Consider the following 14,191-nt stretch of genomic DNA (forward strand, 5'->3'; position numbering starts at 1 on the left):
GCCCCAGCCGTGCCGTGTGTCACGCGTGCCCGGATCCCCCCGCCGCGCTGTGACCGGGCCCGGGCTGCCCCGGGCTCCGCCGGGGCCCACCGAGCGCCGCTGGCCCTTTAAATGCGCGCCAGTGGGCGGGGCCCGTCCCGGCGGCGACATCCAGCCGGGGGCGCCCCGCCCGGCAGCGGCCACGCCCCCGCCGCGTCCTCCGAACCGCCCAATGGGCGGCGGGGAGAGGCGCGGCCCTCGCCGCCGATTGGCCCGGCGTCGCGCGGCAGCCCGAGCGAAGATGGCGGCGCCCAGCGCCGGGGGGCCCCGAGCGGGCAGCGGCTGACGGCGCCGTAGCGGCCCCGGCAGGGCGCCCGGCCGCCATGGACCTGCTGTTCGTGCTGCTCCGCGGCCTGCGCTTGGCCCTGGACCTGCTGGTCCTGGTGCTGGACGTGAACTTCTTCCTGATGTCCTCGCTGGTGTCGGCGCTGCTCTGGCTGCTCGCCGCGGCCTGCAGCCTCCCCGCGGCCGCCGCCGCCGGGGCGCTGGCCTGCTGGGACGGGCTGCTCTTCTCGCTGGCCTCCCTGGCCCGGGCGGCCTGCTGCCTGGCGCTGGGCGTCGTGCAGGGGCTGGCCGGCCTGCTGCGCAGCTGCTGCTGCGGCCTGGAGGGGCTCAAGGTGGTGGGGCACCTCCTCTCGCACCTGGCGCTGCGGGGCAAGGAGCTGCTGCACCGCGGGCTCTGCGGCCTGCTGGGTTGCGGCCAGGCCCTGGCCAGGCAGGTCTGCGAGGGCCTGGCCATCGGCACCAGCCTGCTGGCCTACCTGGTCAACAGCCTTGTCAACGTGTGCCTCATTGGCACGCAGAACCTTTTCACCCTCGTCGCGGCCCTGTGGGACTCTGTTGCTGGCCCCTTCCTCAGAGTCACGGACCTGCTGGCTGCTTTCCTCGCACATGTCTCCAGCGGTGCCATCGCTGTGTCCATCCTGCTGTGGTCACCCTGCCAGCTGGCCTTCGAGCTCCTGGCCTCCATCACCAAGCTCTTCATCAACATCTTTTTCGTGAATATTTACGGCTTGGGCTTGCTCCTCCTCATTATTGTTGTCAGCGCCTTTGTCTTCAACCCTGGGCTGCTGTGGACGCTGACAGGCTATGTGCTGGGCTACTTCAACACACTGCCTTCCTACCACCGCCTGCAGCGGGATGTGTGGCGGCTCTATCAGGTTGCAGTCCTGACGCTGGGTATGGCCATGACCTCCCAGGCCTGGCGCAGGTTGGTGGACTGGAGTCTGCAGGTGACCAACTGGAGCCGAGGAGGCAGAACGATGAACCAGGAAAGCAACCAGCGAGGGGCAGCTGCACCCGCTCCGAGAGCAGTGGCCCCTGGCAGGCTGATGCTGGCAGGGGTCGGCGAGCTGCCAGCTGAGCACGAGGACCAGCTGGATGTAGAGCAGGTACCACAAGCGCGTCCTGCTCTGAGTCGAAGTGCCGTGGCAGGACAGCGTCTCCAGCTGCCCAGGGAGGAACCGAGCACCTCCTGGGGGAAAGCTCTGAGGAGGCAGCAGCTGAACGCAGCAGCTGGGGATGGTGAGGGCGCTCCGGATAATGACCCCTGGGTGCTCCTGAAAGAACAAGAGGAACGTAAGAAATGTGTCATCTGTCAAGACCAAACCAAGACAGTCCTGCTTCTGCCCTGCAGGCACCTGTGCCTGTGTCAGGAGTGCACGGAAGTCCTCCTGCAGCAGGCCATCTACCAGCGCAACTGCCCGCTGTGCCGCCAGATGATCCTCCAGACGCTCAATGTGTACTTGTGAACCCAAGGGGCAGGTGGCTTGGGTCATTTTCCCAGGAGGTCAAGGGCACCCCTGTCTCTGCCTCTTGCCAGGAAGCAGAACTTCCCAGGGCTGCCTTGAGCGGCTTCCAAAGAACTAAGGATGGTGCTGAAAGGGCAAAAGGCTGTCAGTGGTGTCTGCTAGCCATATTTGCTACTAGATTGTAGCTGTTGCTAGCAAGCACAATAACTGATCTCTGCAGCGGGCTGAAAGAGTTACCTTTTTTTTTTTGTTGACAACTTTTGCTGTTTCAGAGCCTGTTGCCTCAAGCCTGCAGCAGTCCGAGATCCAAAGCAGAGTGCAGAAAGATGCTCTGGTCCCTCCTAGCCAAAGCTGATGGAGAGGTTAAAGGCTATGCCCTCCTGGGAATCATAGGGGCTGGCGCAAGGCAAGGGAGGGTTTTTCCCAAGGTCTGACCAGACAACTATCTGGCAGACCGCATTCGTGGCTCTGTTGCCTCCTCCCACTATCTAAACGGGGCAGCTCCCTGGGAAGGGAGAAGTGTGCCCCTTTTGCAAGGTCCTAGGAGAGCAATGAGCACACTAGAGCTTTTTAAGCTTTGCTACCAAAGGGCTGAGCCTGGCTCTCAGCTGTAGAAGAGCAGGGTTTCTGGAGTACTTCAGTATCCCAGCCACCGTGGCTTTGGTTTTTGAGCTTCCTGTGCCCCTTGCCAGGACAATGAGGAGCCATGATGAACGCAGGCTCCCTGCAGGCCGGCTGACTGCAGAGCTCAGTGTTGCTGCTGCTTCCACGCATCACCTATGCAAGACTAGCAAGCACACATCAGGTTACTCACGTGGGAAGGCTGTAGGCAGTTACTCTTTCTGCAGGGGTGGTGGTGCTGCTTGGGGAACCTGGGGGGTGGCTGGCTGGCCAGTGCTCACAGCCCTGGCAGCAGCAGCACACATCTGAGCCAATGCTAGAGAATGCTCTCTAGATAATGACACGTTTTCTTCAGGCTCAGAGTGCCACACAACTGAGTGGTTCACACCAGTCCTTGCTTGCTGCTTCCCAGAGGGAGTAACTCTTTGGGAGGAGAGAGGACACCCCAAAGCTCTTGGGAGCCCACTGAGACATTCCGGCTCTGGGCACAAGTTCTGCATATCCGTGCTGTGGATCTGCAGTTGTGTGCATGGAGCAGTACCAGGACCATAGCTATCTTTGATTAGGGTAGGGTTACACTGCTGTTCTGTCTTACTGTCTGTCAGAAATGTAGCTAGTTTTATTTAAGAGTGTCCCCTGAAGTCTAATGAGGGCACCTAATCCTGGCTGGGCAGGCCTGAGATGGCTCATCCCAGCTTGGTCAACCAGCATCATTCCAAGAAATTGCTGGGCTGCAAGAGGGCCTTGCACTGAAAAGCTTTTCCTTTTCCAGCTGCTTGCCAGGGCTCAGCCACACACCATAGCTGATTTTGGCCAGAGTCAGACTGGAAAGAGTCTTGACTCCTGGACTGCAAGCCAAGAGCCTGAGGGCGGCTGGCATGGTCTTCCTTTTCTATTCTCCTTGATTAGTGATTTAAGCCAAAACAGAAGCAGCAGAGAGGCCAGGCCATGCTGGGAGATGCCTCTGCGCTGCAAATCTGAGCTGTGGCAGGGTACTATCTAGTTGGAGAGTGGGTCTACCCTAGGAGGCACTTCAGGGGCTTGTTCGCACCCCCCCCCCGCCCCATTTGCAGGGGGCTGGAGCAGCTCCCTGGGCCAAGCTGGGCTCCTGAGCACTAATGGGTGTTAGAAGGGCCTGGCCCCAGGGCTGTTGGCTGCTTCCACCATCTGCAAAGCTCCCTGCCCAAGCCCTGTTGCTCAGCCTCTTGTCCCTCTACCTCCCCAGCCACACACCACCCGTGTTAATGTTCACTCTCCCCAGTCACCTCTCCAGTGGCTGCAGCCAGTGACACTTGCAGTTGAGTAGCCAAGCCCTTACCAGAGCAGCGAGTGCAGCCCCACAGGCTGCGTTCCCCAGGGTCCAGCTTGGCCCAGGCACTTGCAGAGGTCCTCCTGCAAGAGGAAATGGGGAGCTGCTCCCCTCCTTGGGTGTGCCTCTGGAGACACCCAGGAATGGGAGTGGGGCTGTGCTCCTGGCTGCAGGTAGTGGTGTTTGGGTGGGACCAGCTCATGGATCTGGAGGTGCAGTGTTTCCTACATCAGTTACGGGGGGGAAGGACACCTCCCCAGGACCGCAGTTTCTCCCCTCAAACCCTTTTTCTATTATAGCAGTCACGCTTGTTGTTTGTTTGCTGTTTATACAAGAAGAGAAAGCTTTGCCTTAAGTTTAACTCTTTGCACTACGGACTAGATACTGAGCAGATTAAAGTCTCCTTTACCAAAAGTTGCCTGCTGCCTCATTCTTGGGAAGGGTTTTCTCTGGGTGGATGGGGTCTCCTCTCTGCTTACCCCTGGGCTCCAGAGGAAGCCCGTCACTCCCCACCAAGGGTCAGAGCTGGAGGGCCGCCACCACCACCAGCAAACTCAGGGGTGCTTGCACCCAGAAGGGCAGTGCTGTGGGATACCCCAGAGCCAGGCTGCTGCACAGGAAAAGCCTGGCACCCAGGAGATTAATGTATGCCTGAAGACACGGTGGGTGGGCTTCCCAGGGCTGGCGTGCCCCAGCCCCTGCTCTGCTAACCCACAGCGAGAGGAGGTGGTTGCGGATACGCCTGTGCAAGGGGGCAGAGAGTGCAGCTTGCAAGTCACCTGTGCTAACATCTGCATCTTGCCTGGAGATGTATTTGCTCCTGTAGCCTCTTCTGTGCCCAGGAGCAGGCAGAATGGCTGTGGTAGCTCTTGCTGGCAAGGGCCCAGGACTGGTGGGCATCTTCTCTCCACTCCTAATTCAGGTCACTCTGAGCTGTTTAGCAAGGAGAGAAGCAATGACTGCTTTGTGGAGGGGCTTGTACACACAGCTTCGTGTCTTTTCAGGAGCAGTTCCTTTCCGTACTGGAGCAAAGGGATTCGTGCTCAGGTTCTCCACAGCTGGAGCTCCCCAGGGCCTAAGCAGCCCAAAGCAGAAGGGCTGGGATTTCCCAGGCTGGAAGAAACATGCACAGGGATGTGTAATCCCTGCTCCCGTGTGTCCTTGGCACCTTGATGTCCTGCTGCTTGCAATGGAGGGTGTTGGCAAGCCTGACTCTCCCAGGGATGGAGGTAGCACCCAAAGCACTAGGAGTTGTGGAGCTCCAGGCAGCACAGGGCTCAGTCTTGCCTTGCAGAAAGGCTGTGGCAGGCTCAGGCACACTGGGCTACTGGTGAGCAGACACATTCACTGCACAATGAGTTACTCCTTGGCCATGATCTGAGCTCTTGGCAGGTTGCTGTGTGTTTTTAAGCACCCCTCTGCTTCTCCAGCATCGTTGTAAATTGTTTGGAAAAATGTTTTAGGATCCTGATGGGCAGAGACCCCAGGATTTCTGGCTCACCCTGCCCTGAACTCACCTGCTTTGGCAGGGCCACACCAGCATACTAGCTAATTTTAACCAGGATCCTTTCACACCCTGGCTGAAAACTGCAGTGGGGAGAGGGGGGGCTGCTGGGAGGATGGAAAGAGATGGACATCTGCTGCAGGAACACAGATCTGCCAGGCACAGGAAGGAGGGCCACACCAGCAGCCTCCCTAAGCCCTGCACAGGTCTGGCTGCAGATGGGTGACAGCTGGGGAAACTGAGGCACTGCTCAGCCTTCCTCTCTTGCTTGCAGGGTGTGTGAGCTGAGGCCAGCTGGGCACCCAGGCAGGCTGCAGAGCTGCCCCAGGGCAGGAAGGCTGGGCGAGCAGGGGAACATCTGCCATCCCCTGCACAGGCAGGGTGCTCCCAGCCCACCATCCCCTCAGCCAGCCCCAGCGGGGGACAGAGAGGGTGTTCAGCCACCTCAGCCCACTGCAGCCAAGCGAGGACAGCATGTGAAGGACACAGCCTTCCCCTGGGAGCCATCCTGCACACACTTGGCTCACTCACTGGCCAAGCAGCAAGCAATCACAGGAGGAAAATGCAACCACTTCCTGGCTGATGGGCAGCGCATAAGGTCCCCGAGACTGATGGTCAGCTGTGCCAGACCTGCCTGCTCTGGCACTGTGGCTTTTGGTGCAGGGTTGCACTACCTGGGGAGGGTGCCCAGCAGCAGCAATGCTCACAGACCAGTGCAGGGCACGAGATCTGGAGTCCCTGGGGGTACTCCCTGCTCCAGAGCTTGCTTGGGAGCCTCATGCATGAGCTGAGTGGGCTGGTCTCAGCTCATCACAATGCAAAGACCCTTCTCCCTTCCGCAAGGAGGGAGGAACATGGTGCTGCTAGGTTACTCCAGTTTAGGAGCACTGGGGTGGTGGGGGCTGACAGCTTGCTGAAACTGGGGCCCCTCAGGCCCTGGGAAAATCCCTGGGATCCCTTTGTCAGCCCAGCTGCAACACCCCAGCCCTAATGAGACGCTAGTCCCAGCTCGGGGACAATAGCCATCATCTGCCTCACAGCAGGGAGCTGGCACAACAGACTTGCTGCAGATGCGCAGCAGCACGAGCAGCTAATGATACCAAGCCGACAGGGAGGGAGCAGGTGATGATCAGCAGCCGAACCGTGAGGGGCCTTTGGCTGCTCCTGGGCACCAGCTTTGCTCCCTCATTAGCGGCTTGGCACGAGGAGCCACAGGGCTCCCTGAACACAGCGGCAATCCCAGCACCTCGGAGCCGCTCTGCCGAGGCCTAGGGGATGCAGAGTGGTTGAGGCTGGCAGGGACCTTGAGATCACCCAGCCCAGCCCCCTGCTCAGGCAGGGGCAGCTAGAGCAGGTTGCACAGGACTGTGGCCAGTCAGGTTCTGAACATCGCTATGGATGGAGACTTGACTACCTCTCTGAGCAGCCTGTGCCAGAGTTTGATCACCCTCACAGTAGAAGATGGACAGCCTTCTGCTGGACCCTCTCCAGTATGTTTATGTCTCATACTGGGGAGCCCAGCACTGACCTAGCACTGCAGCTGTGCCTGGCTGGTGCTGAGCAGAGGGGAAGGATCACCTCCCTCCAGCTGCTGACAGTGCTTCTCCTAATGCAGCCCAGAAGGCTGGTGGCCTTCCTTGCCATGAGGGCACACTACTGGCTTGTAGTAGACTTGTTGCCCACTAGGATCCCCAGGGCCTTCTCTGGGAAGTTGCTTCCCAGCCAGTTAGCCACCACTGTATGCTGATGTGTTCCTCCCAAGGTGCAGGACTTGTCATTTCCTTTTGCTGAACTGGCCCTAGCCCCATCCCTGCATGCTCAGTCTCCTTATTCCTCCTAGGTCAACACAGATAACTTGCCAGCTCCGATTCCTGCTCTTTGGGATGGATCGCTTGAGCTTGGAAAAGCTGATCCTTCGTCCTCTTGAACACCTCTTCTCTCCAGGAGATGGGATTCTCCCAAGCAGATCCCTGAAGAGGCCAGTGTCTGCTGTCCTGAAATCCAGGATTGTGGTCCTGCTTTTGTTTTCTCTTCTCTCAGGACCCTGAGCATCCTCTGGCCAGTCCTTCCTTGCCTGTGAGGCCCAGCAGAGCACCTCTCCTCAATCACCCATGTCAGCAAGGTGTTGTCAACATGCTCCAAAAGCCTCCCAGGCTGCTTGTGCCCCACTGGGCTGTCCCTCCAGCGGGTATCAGGGACATTCCAGTTCCCCGTAAGGACCTCTGCTCCCCTCCTGACATGGGGCTCTTCCAGATGCCTGAAGGAGGCAGGCTGCTTCCTGATCAGGCTGTATGTAGCAAACACCCTCACAACTGCCTGCTAATCCTGACCCATCAGCCCTCAGCTGCTGCATCAGCCATCATCCCAAAGAGGCTGCAGCCCTGTAAGTGCTCACAGCCCACTAGTTCCTCCTGTCCCCGCATCCTGCCTGCATTAGTGACCCCCACACATGCCCAGTTCCCAGCAAGGCCATGAGAGCTTGCCCACAACACCATCCTGCGGGCACTGCCCCATCTGTGCCCCTATGCTGAAGTGACCCCACATCAGTCCTGTTTTGTTGGTAACAGAGTCCCCGCTGTTCACACCCCCTAAACCCTTTGGTTGCCCACCCAATCCACCACATCCCCACCCGAGTGAAGATTGTTCCCTCCCCTGCCACTCCCAGTTTAAAGCTCTCCTTACCAGATCAGCTGGCCTGCTGGCAGAGGTCACCTGAAGATGACTGGAGAGTGCTCCCTGCACCTCATCAGCAATGAGGGCACTGAACATATGCCATAGCTGCAAGCTTTTGGGTGGAGCAGGAGCTTCTTCTACCAGGAGTCACCAGGACAACCTTCACCATCGAGGGCTTTTCCACTTCCAAACCTGGCAGGCGCACGCTCTGCCACCATTGGTGAAGGTTTGGGCTCTTGTAGCTGTAGGGTCTCAGAGATGATCCAGTTGATCTCTTTCATGCCCCCTCTGACACCCCGCAGCCTGCTGACCTCCTCCGGCAGCTCTTCCACTTGGCAGCACAGCTCCAAGACATGCAAAACCACAGACCTCTTGCAGGCTGCCAGGCAGGTGCATCAGCCCCAGCAAGAGGCCCCGAGCACCCTCTGCAGCGCAGGGCTAGCCAGGCTGCGTCCTCCAGCATTGCAGGAGGAGTTGCTCCAACGGCTGCTGGGGACTGTGACCTTGGTGTGCCAAGGATGCGTGTGCTACTCTGAGAAGAGGTGCTGGCACTTTAAAAAACAAACAAACCACCCCAAAACAACCCACCTTTCTGCACAAACTGCTGCCTGTGTCAGCTGTACTACAGTGCATGTGTGCTGAGCCTGGCTCTTATATAGGCTTCTCCTCACACCATCTAAGGGATGCTGGCCCCTCCCTAACCTGGGCTCAGCTGGAACAGGGGCTTCAAGCACTCCTTCCTCAGGGGCAGCTGGCAGAGCTCATCAGAAGCAGCTGGAGCTTACTAGAAACTTGCAAGAAGTCAAGGTCTCCTGTGGCTCTCCTTCCCTTATCCTTATCTTTTCCTCATCCTCTTCCTCATCCTCCCCAGGCAGTAGCAGGCACCCCCGTGTTCCTCAGAGGGTTCCCAGCAGTCCCCCAGTGATCCCAGACAAACTGTCCAGAAGACCAGGAGCATCTCAAAGAAAGCAGAGCCCAGAAACTGCTGTGTCAAGTGCTATGTCTGTGGCTGCCTCTGTTAGCTGTGCTCCCCACATCATGATAGGGACCAGAGGATGCTCCCAGCCCCCCCCCCCCACCTCCCCTGGCCTCGTTTCAAGAAAAGTAATTTTCCTCCTCCCAGAATAGACAGCGCCAGCCATCGATCTGCTCTGCGGTGCTGTTTGCCCCTGGGCGGCTCTGCTTACAGAGAAGGCCATCGTCAACCCAAACAGATGCTTCCACTGTAACCCAGTCCTGCGGCTGGGGCTGGGAAGAGGAGCCCGCAAGACGGCTAGCAGAGCCCCTCTGCACCCCAGGGCGGAGCAAGGCTTCAGCCCTGGTCCCAGCACCTCCACAGGCCCTTATAGGTTGGGGGTAGCCCTCGGCACTGCTGGACTGTGCATCCCCCCGGTCCCACACAGCCAGGCAGGTTGCAGTGACATGCCCTTGGCCCCAGGTCCCTGCATGGACGCCAGTCCCGGGGTGAGGGGCTGTGGGCAGCCCCCTTTGCGGGTGGCAGTGGCCCTCCACAGGGGCACCCAGGCTGGCCCCACGGCTGCTGCCAGCCCGCCCCAGCTCCTGCAGGGTTTGTTCATGCCGGGCATGGCCCTAAGTCCTGGGGGCTCCATGCAGCACGGCTTGGGGGACAGCGGGGGAGCCGGGCCAGAGGAGAGGTGGCTGTCTGGCCGTGTAAGGGGGTCCTGGGCCGCTCAGCGCCCGCAAGGTCCCGCTGGCACGGCCGGGAGAGCCCCGCGCAGCCGCCACGTCCCGGCCGGGCAGAGCAGGCCTCCCCAGCCCGCTCGGGCGGCAGGGCCCGTTAAGGAGTTCGGCCCCTGGCCAAAAGCCCCCTCCCTGGCTAGTCCCCGCAGGGATCTATTTTGGGCAAGAATGAGGAAGCTCTTCATTCCCCTGCTAAAAATAGGGACCTTTCCCAGAGGCGGGTCACCGCGTTCTCACTGGAGCGCGGGGCTGGCAGGGGGGCAGGCAGGAAGGGCGCCCCGCAAGCCCCGTCCCGGCAGCCTGGGCCCCGCCTTCGCTCCCCACCGCCGGGCCAGGGCCCCCGCCCCGCTCCTCGCCGGCGCGCCGCAGGGAGCCGCGGCCTCTGGGGGGGCTCCGCTGCGCCCCCCGGGGCTTTGCGGAGGGGGCACGGGCAGCGCGGCGGGTGCCCTCGCCCGGGACGCCGCTGCCTCCCTCTAGTGGCTCCCGCGGGCCCTGCTGCCGCGGGCGGCGGCCCGCCACCGCCCCCCCCCCCGGCCCGCCACCGGCCCCCCCCGGCCCGCCACCGCCCCCCCCCCGGCCCGCCACCGGCCCCCCCCGGCCCCCCCCGGCCCGCCACCGCCCCCCCCCCGGCCCGCCACCGGCCCCCCCCGGCCCCCCAGGCAGGACGGCGCCGCCCCGCCGGCCCCTGGCACCGCCGGCGCCCCTCGCTGCCCCCGCGGGCCCCCAGCGCCCCCCCAGCCCCGCCCGCCGGGAGCCGCCCCCCCCCGAGGGGTGCCAGCACCCCGGCGAGCCCGGCAGGGCCCCGCCGCCCCCGAGGAGGCGGCAGGAGCGGGGAGGCAGAGCCGGGCGCACAGGCAGCAGGCACACGCGTGGCTGAGGAGCCCTTTATTGAGGGTGAAGGAGGAAGGGAAGGCGCCGGGGTGGCCCGAGGGCAGGGAGCGGGGGTGACTGCTAGCCCTGGGGCACGCCAGGGCCGCGGCCGGACCGGCCCTTTGCCGTGCCAGCGGCCAGGCAGCCCGGGCTCACTCTGCGCGCGGGGAGAAGCTGGCAGCACCGGCTGGGGCGTCGTGCCCGTGCCGGTGGGGCTACGCTGCGTGCCGAGGCGGTTATGGCGAGTAAGATACAACAACCAGGTTATTGCGGCTCCCCAGCGCAGGCATCTTGCCCCGCAGCCGGGTGCCCGAGATAATACTTGGCTCTTATACAGCGCTGCTGAAGGGATGCTCCCCGCCACCCCCGGGGCGGCAGAGGGGCCATATTGCTGCCCTGCGCTGGGCTGCAGCAGCTGAGTGGGGCGGGGGTCCCGGTGTCCCAGCTCCCACGCAGCCGGACCCTGGCACCACCCTCCCCGGGGCGCCGGTGGCTGGGAAGGGGCACGCGCCCTGGTCCTGGCCGCAGCCGAGGGCAGGCTCAGGCAAAGACAGCTGAGTTTTGCCAGTAGGAGTAGACAAGGAAGCCTGTGAAGGTGCTGTCCGTCTTGACACTGGCGTAGAAGCCGATGTAGTCCCCCACGCCCACTTGCACCCACACCTCATCCTCGGGCTCCAGGCGGACCAAGGCCCCCCCTGAGAGCGAGGTGGGCTTGGGCCAGTTCCCGTAGTACTGGAAGAAGGAGGCGATGGACTGGCCGTTCTTCATGATGTCAAACTGGAGGCTGGCGCGGTAGACGGTGGCATGGACAGCGAAGTAGTAGAGGCCGGGCACCTCACAGGTGAACTTGCCCGTGGTGGGGTCGTAGTGGCCCTGCTCGTTGATAAGCACCACGTCGAAGCGGATGGGCTGGTCGGCCAGTGGTGGGCTGCGTGACTCAGAGCGCTTGGCGCTGAAGGCCGAGCGGGGGGCCACCGCGCACTCACCCTGCGCCCCCTTCTCGCCGTGCATGCCATCCATGCCGGGGCTGCCCACCTCCCCGCGGGGACCGGGTGCTCCTGGGGCAGGCAGGACGGGGACATGGTTACCTCTAAGCCACCGCCACCAGCATGGCCCCCCGCATCCTCACAGCAGCTCCCCCAGCCCCCCTGCCCAGCCCCAGTCCCACTGGGGTTACAAGCCTCCCACCAGGGTGGTGAATACCCGCCGTGGCCAGTGCTCTGCCCGGGGAAGCAGCACAAACAGGGAGGGCTAGGTGTACGTGACGAGTGGGCACAGCGGCAACAGAGAGTTGGAGAAACCCCACAGGCTGGGAGAAACGCCAGCCCAGGAGCCAGGGCGGGGATGATGCAGCCATATTCTGGGGACAGCTTGGTGGGCCCTCCTAAAGCGGGGGTGGAAGATAGGGATGGCAGTGGGGACGGGGAGAAATGCAGCTTTGCCAGTGACGGGGAGCTGCTGCCTGTTGCAGGAGCACGGGGTCACCACAGGCAGGACTGGAGGGGCGGTGGTGGCATGAAAGGGGCACTTTTGCAGGATTCACTCTCGGTTTGGCAATGGGGGGCTGTGCCAGCATCCAGGACTCACTCCCTGGCATGAGGGTTCCCCACAGGGAGGGCAGAGCAGGTCCCCCTCCCCGGCTGTGATGTCTCCTTTCTTACCAGGAGGGCCCATCTCGCCCTTCTCCCCCGGCATCCCCATCGCCCCATCCCGGCCGTCTCGTCCGTCTCTGCCTGGCAAACCCTGGCCCCCATGCAGGCCTGGGGTCCCCGGGATGCCCGGCTGCCCTGAGCACAGCCCAGGGATCTTGTTGTCTTCGATCTGCAAGGAGCTGGCGACGAGCCCGAGGAGGAAGAGGAGGAAGAGCTGCTTCATCTCGTCTGCCATGGAGGGGCTGGAAGGGGGCAGAGAGGGGTAACTGCTCTGGGAACCTCAGTGAAGAGGGCTGGGAAGCAGGCTTGCAGTGCCTGGCAGGGAGTGGGTGCGGGGGGGTTGGCAGGGGACAGTTCCTCCCTTCTTTCCCCCTTGCCTTTTTGGCTGCTCCCCATGGCAAGGCCTGACCGCTGGCCGCACCTGCTGCAGCATCCCCATTGTTGGCTGTGCCGCCGCACCGTCCCGCAGCCCACCGGTGTGCCCTTCCATGGGACGGCTCGTGGGGGTGCCGGGGCCAGGGAGCTGGGGAGGGAGCTGCAGCATGTGCGGGAGGCAGTAGCTCTGTGCGCGTGGTTGGGGGCTGTTTGGGATGGGAGCTACCACATCGGCGGCGTGCCCGGCCATGGGTGTGCGTGGGGGTGCTGGCGGGGGACTGTTAGGGTGTCAGCAGGAGGGCAGCGGGTGAGCTGCGAGCCGTGCGTGGGATGGGGTTGCTGCATCCGGGCGGTGCGTGGCAGGGCGGCAGCTCAGGGAGCGCGGGGCTGTGTCGCGGCCCAGCCCTTGGCAGCATCCCTGCTGCTGGCGGCTCTGCTCCACAGCCGGCTGGCTCCCTGCGGCCGGCTGTCTGGGGCTGCAGCATCCCTGGCTGTCCTGGACCACCCCAGTGCCGGGGACCACCCTGCTGCCCGGGCTGCCCCCAGCCCTTCCCACACCAGCGCAGCGAGAGCGGAGCCCCGCGGCCAGCGCTGGCCCCCTCCCCGTGGCCTTGCCCAGGGAAAGCTGCTCTCTTCCCCCTCTTGGACGCGACAGCTGCAACAAAGAGGAAAAGGAGGAGAAAAGTGTCTCTCCTCCGCCCAGGCGCCAGAGCCAGGACCCCAGCGAGTCCCAGCTCCCCCCGGTGCGGGGCGGACGGAGCTGGGTAGCCCCACTCACTGCGATCCCGTGGCTCCTGCCCCAGCGCCTCGCTGCTCTTCTGCGTGGAAGGGCTGCGGCTCTTCCTGACCACTTCGCTCTGACGAAGGCCCTAGGAAAGGCAGCCTCTCCACCCCCCCCCTCCTCCTCACGTCTCTCCTCCCAAACTCCAAAGGAAATCAAGGGCCTTGGGAGCCAAAAGCTACAAAACAAGGGGAAAAAGAAAAATAATCCCATGGTGTCAGAAGTGCTGTAAGCAGAGGGAAGGGAGAGCGAGACAAACAGCCTGGCAAAGGGAGAGGAGGCGTGGGCTGCAAACCACCTCGGCTGATCACATCTGGGCACCCGGGCAGCTGGATGGAGGGAAGGGAAATGAGAACAAACAGGCAGTAGAGTGAAAGCGGAACAAGAGAAAGGCCAAAGGAGGGAAATCCAGCAAAGGCAGGCAGGGTTGGAGCTGGAGAAGGAAGAGGGAGCTCCTCGGGGCATGCAGGTCCCCTGGCTGGCAGCCTCAGGGCTGTTCTGGCAGCAGGGCTGAGGCAAGGAGGACGACAGGGCGCACACAGGCTGGCAGTGGCAGCCCCAGGAGCACCCACAGGGAGCTGCAGGAGCCAGCCCGGGGGTGCCAGCGTAGGGCCCGGGCGGCAGGGTTGGGCAGGCAGGGACACGCTAGGCAGCAGCAGGCAGGTGGAAGCGCAGGCAGAGCTGCACTGCGGCCACGCCAGGAAGCAGGGCTAGCCCTAGGGGACTGCGGGGCACGCGGCAAAGCTGGGACCGTGCCGGGCTTTCGAAGGCACTTCCAGCTTGCCTTTAGCTCGTTCCAGCACTGAGTGCATCCAAGGGACACAGTCAGATGCTGAGCGGTGGGGCGGTCCTGCGGCTGGGGGGTGTCCCCATGCCCTGCAGCCAGCTTGCAGCAGCTGGGACATGCAGGGAGTG

The 14,191-nt window shown here is 62.7% G+C and overlaps 2 protein-coding genes across 2 annotated transcripts; one reads left to right on the forward strand and one right to left on the reverse strand.

Moving 5' to 3' along the window:
• The first annotated feature begins 362 nt into the window (after nucleotides 1–362).
• On the forward strand, nucleotides 363–4,039 carry RNF26 (ring finger protein 26). The gene has a single exon (XM_059829696.1). It carries the CDS (start codon nucleotides 363–365, stop codon nucleotides 1,788–1,790), a length of 1,428 nt encoding a protein of 475 aa, XP_059685679.1. The 3' UTR covers nucleotides 1,791–4,039.
• A 6,931-nt stretch (nucleotides 4,040–10,970) lies between these two features.
• C1QTNF5 (C1q and TNF related 5) lies at nucleotides 10,971–13,351 on the reverse strand. The gene is made up of 3 exons (XM_059829751.1): nucleotides 13,274–13,351; nucleotides 12,130–12,362; nucleotides 10,971–11,526 (listed from the first exon to the last, which is right to left on the reverse strand). The coding sequence occupies exons 2-3, from the start codon at nucleotides 12,353–12,355 to the stop codon at nucleotides 11,009–11,011; spliced, it is 744 nt and encodes a 247-aa protein (XP_059685734.1). The 5' UTR covers nucleotides 12,356–12,362; nucleotides 13,274–13,351; the 3' UTR covers nucleotides 10,971–11,008.
• Between the last annotated feature and the right edge of the window lie 840 nt (nucleotides 13,352–14,191).

This window comes from Gavia stellata, chromosome 26 (genome assembly GCF_030936135.1).
Source record: "Gavia stellata isolate bGavSte3 chromosome 26, bGavSte3.hap2, whole genome shotgun sequence".
Taxonomy (NCBI): Eukaryota; Metazoa; Chordata; class Aves; order Gaviiformes; family Gaviidae; genus Gavia; species Gavia stellata.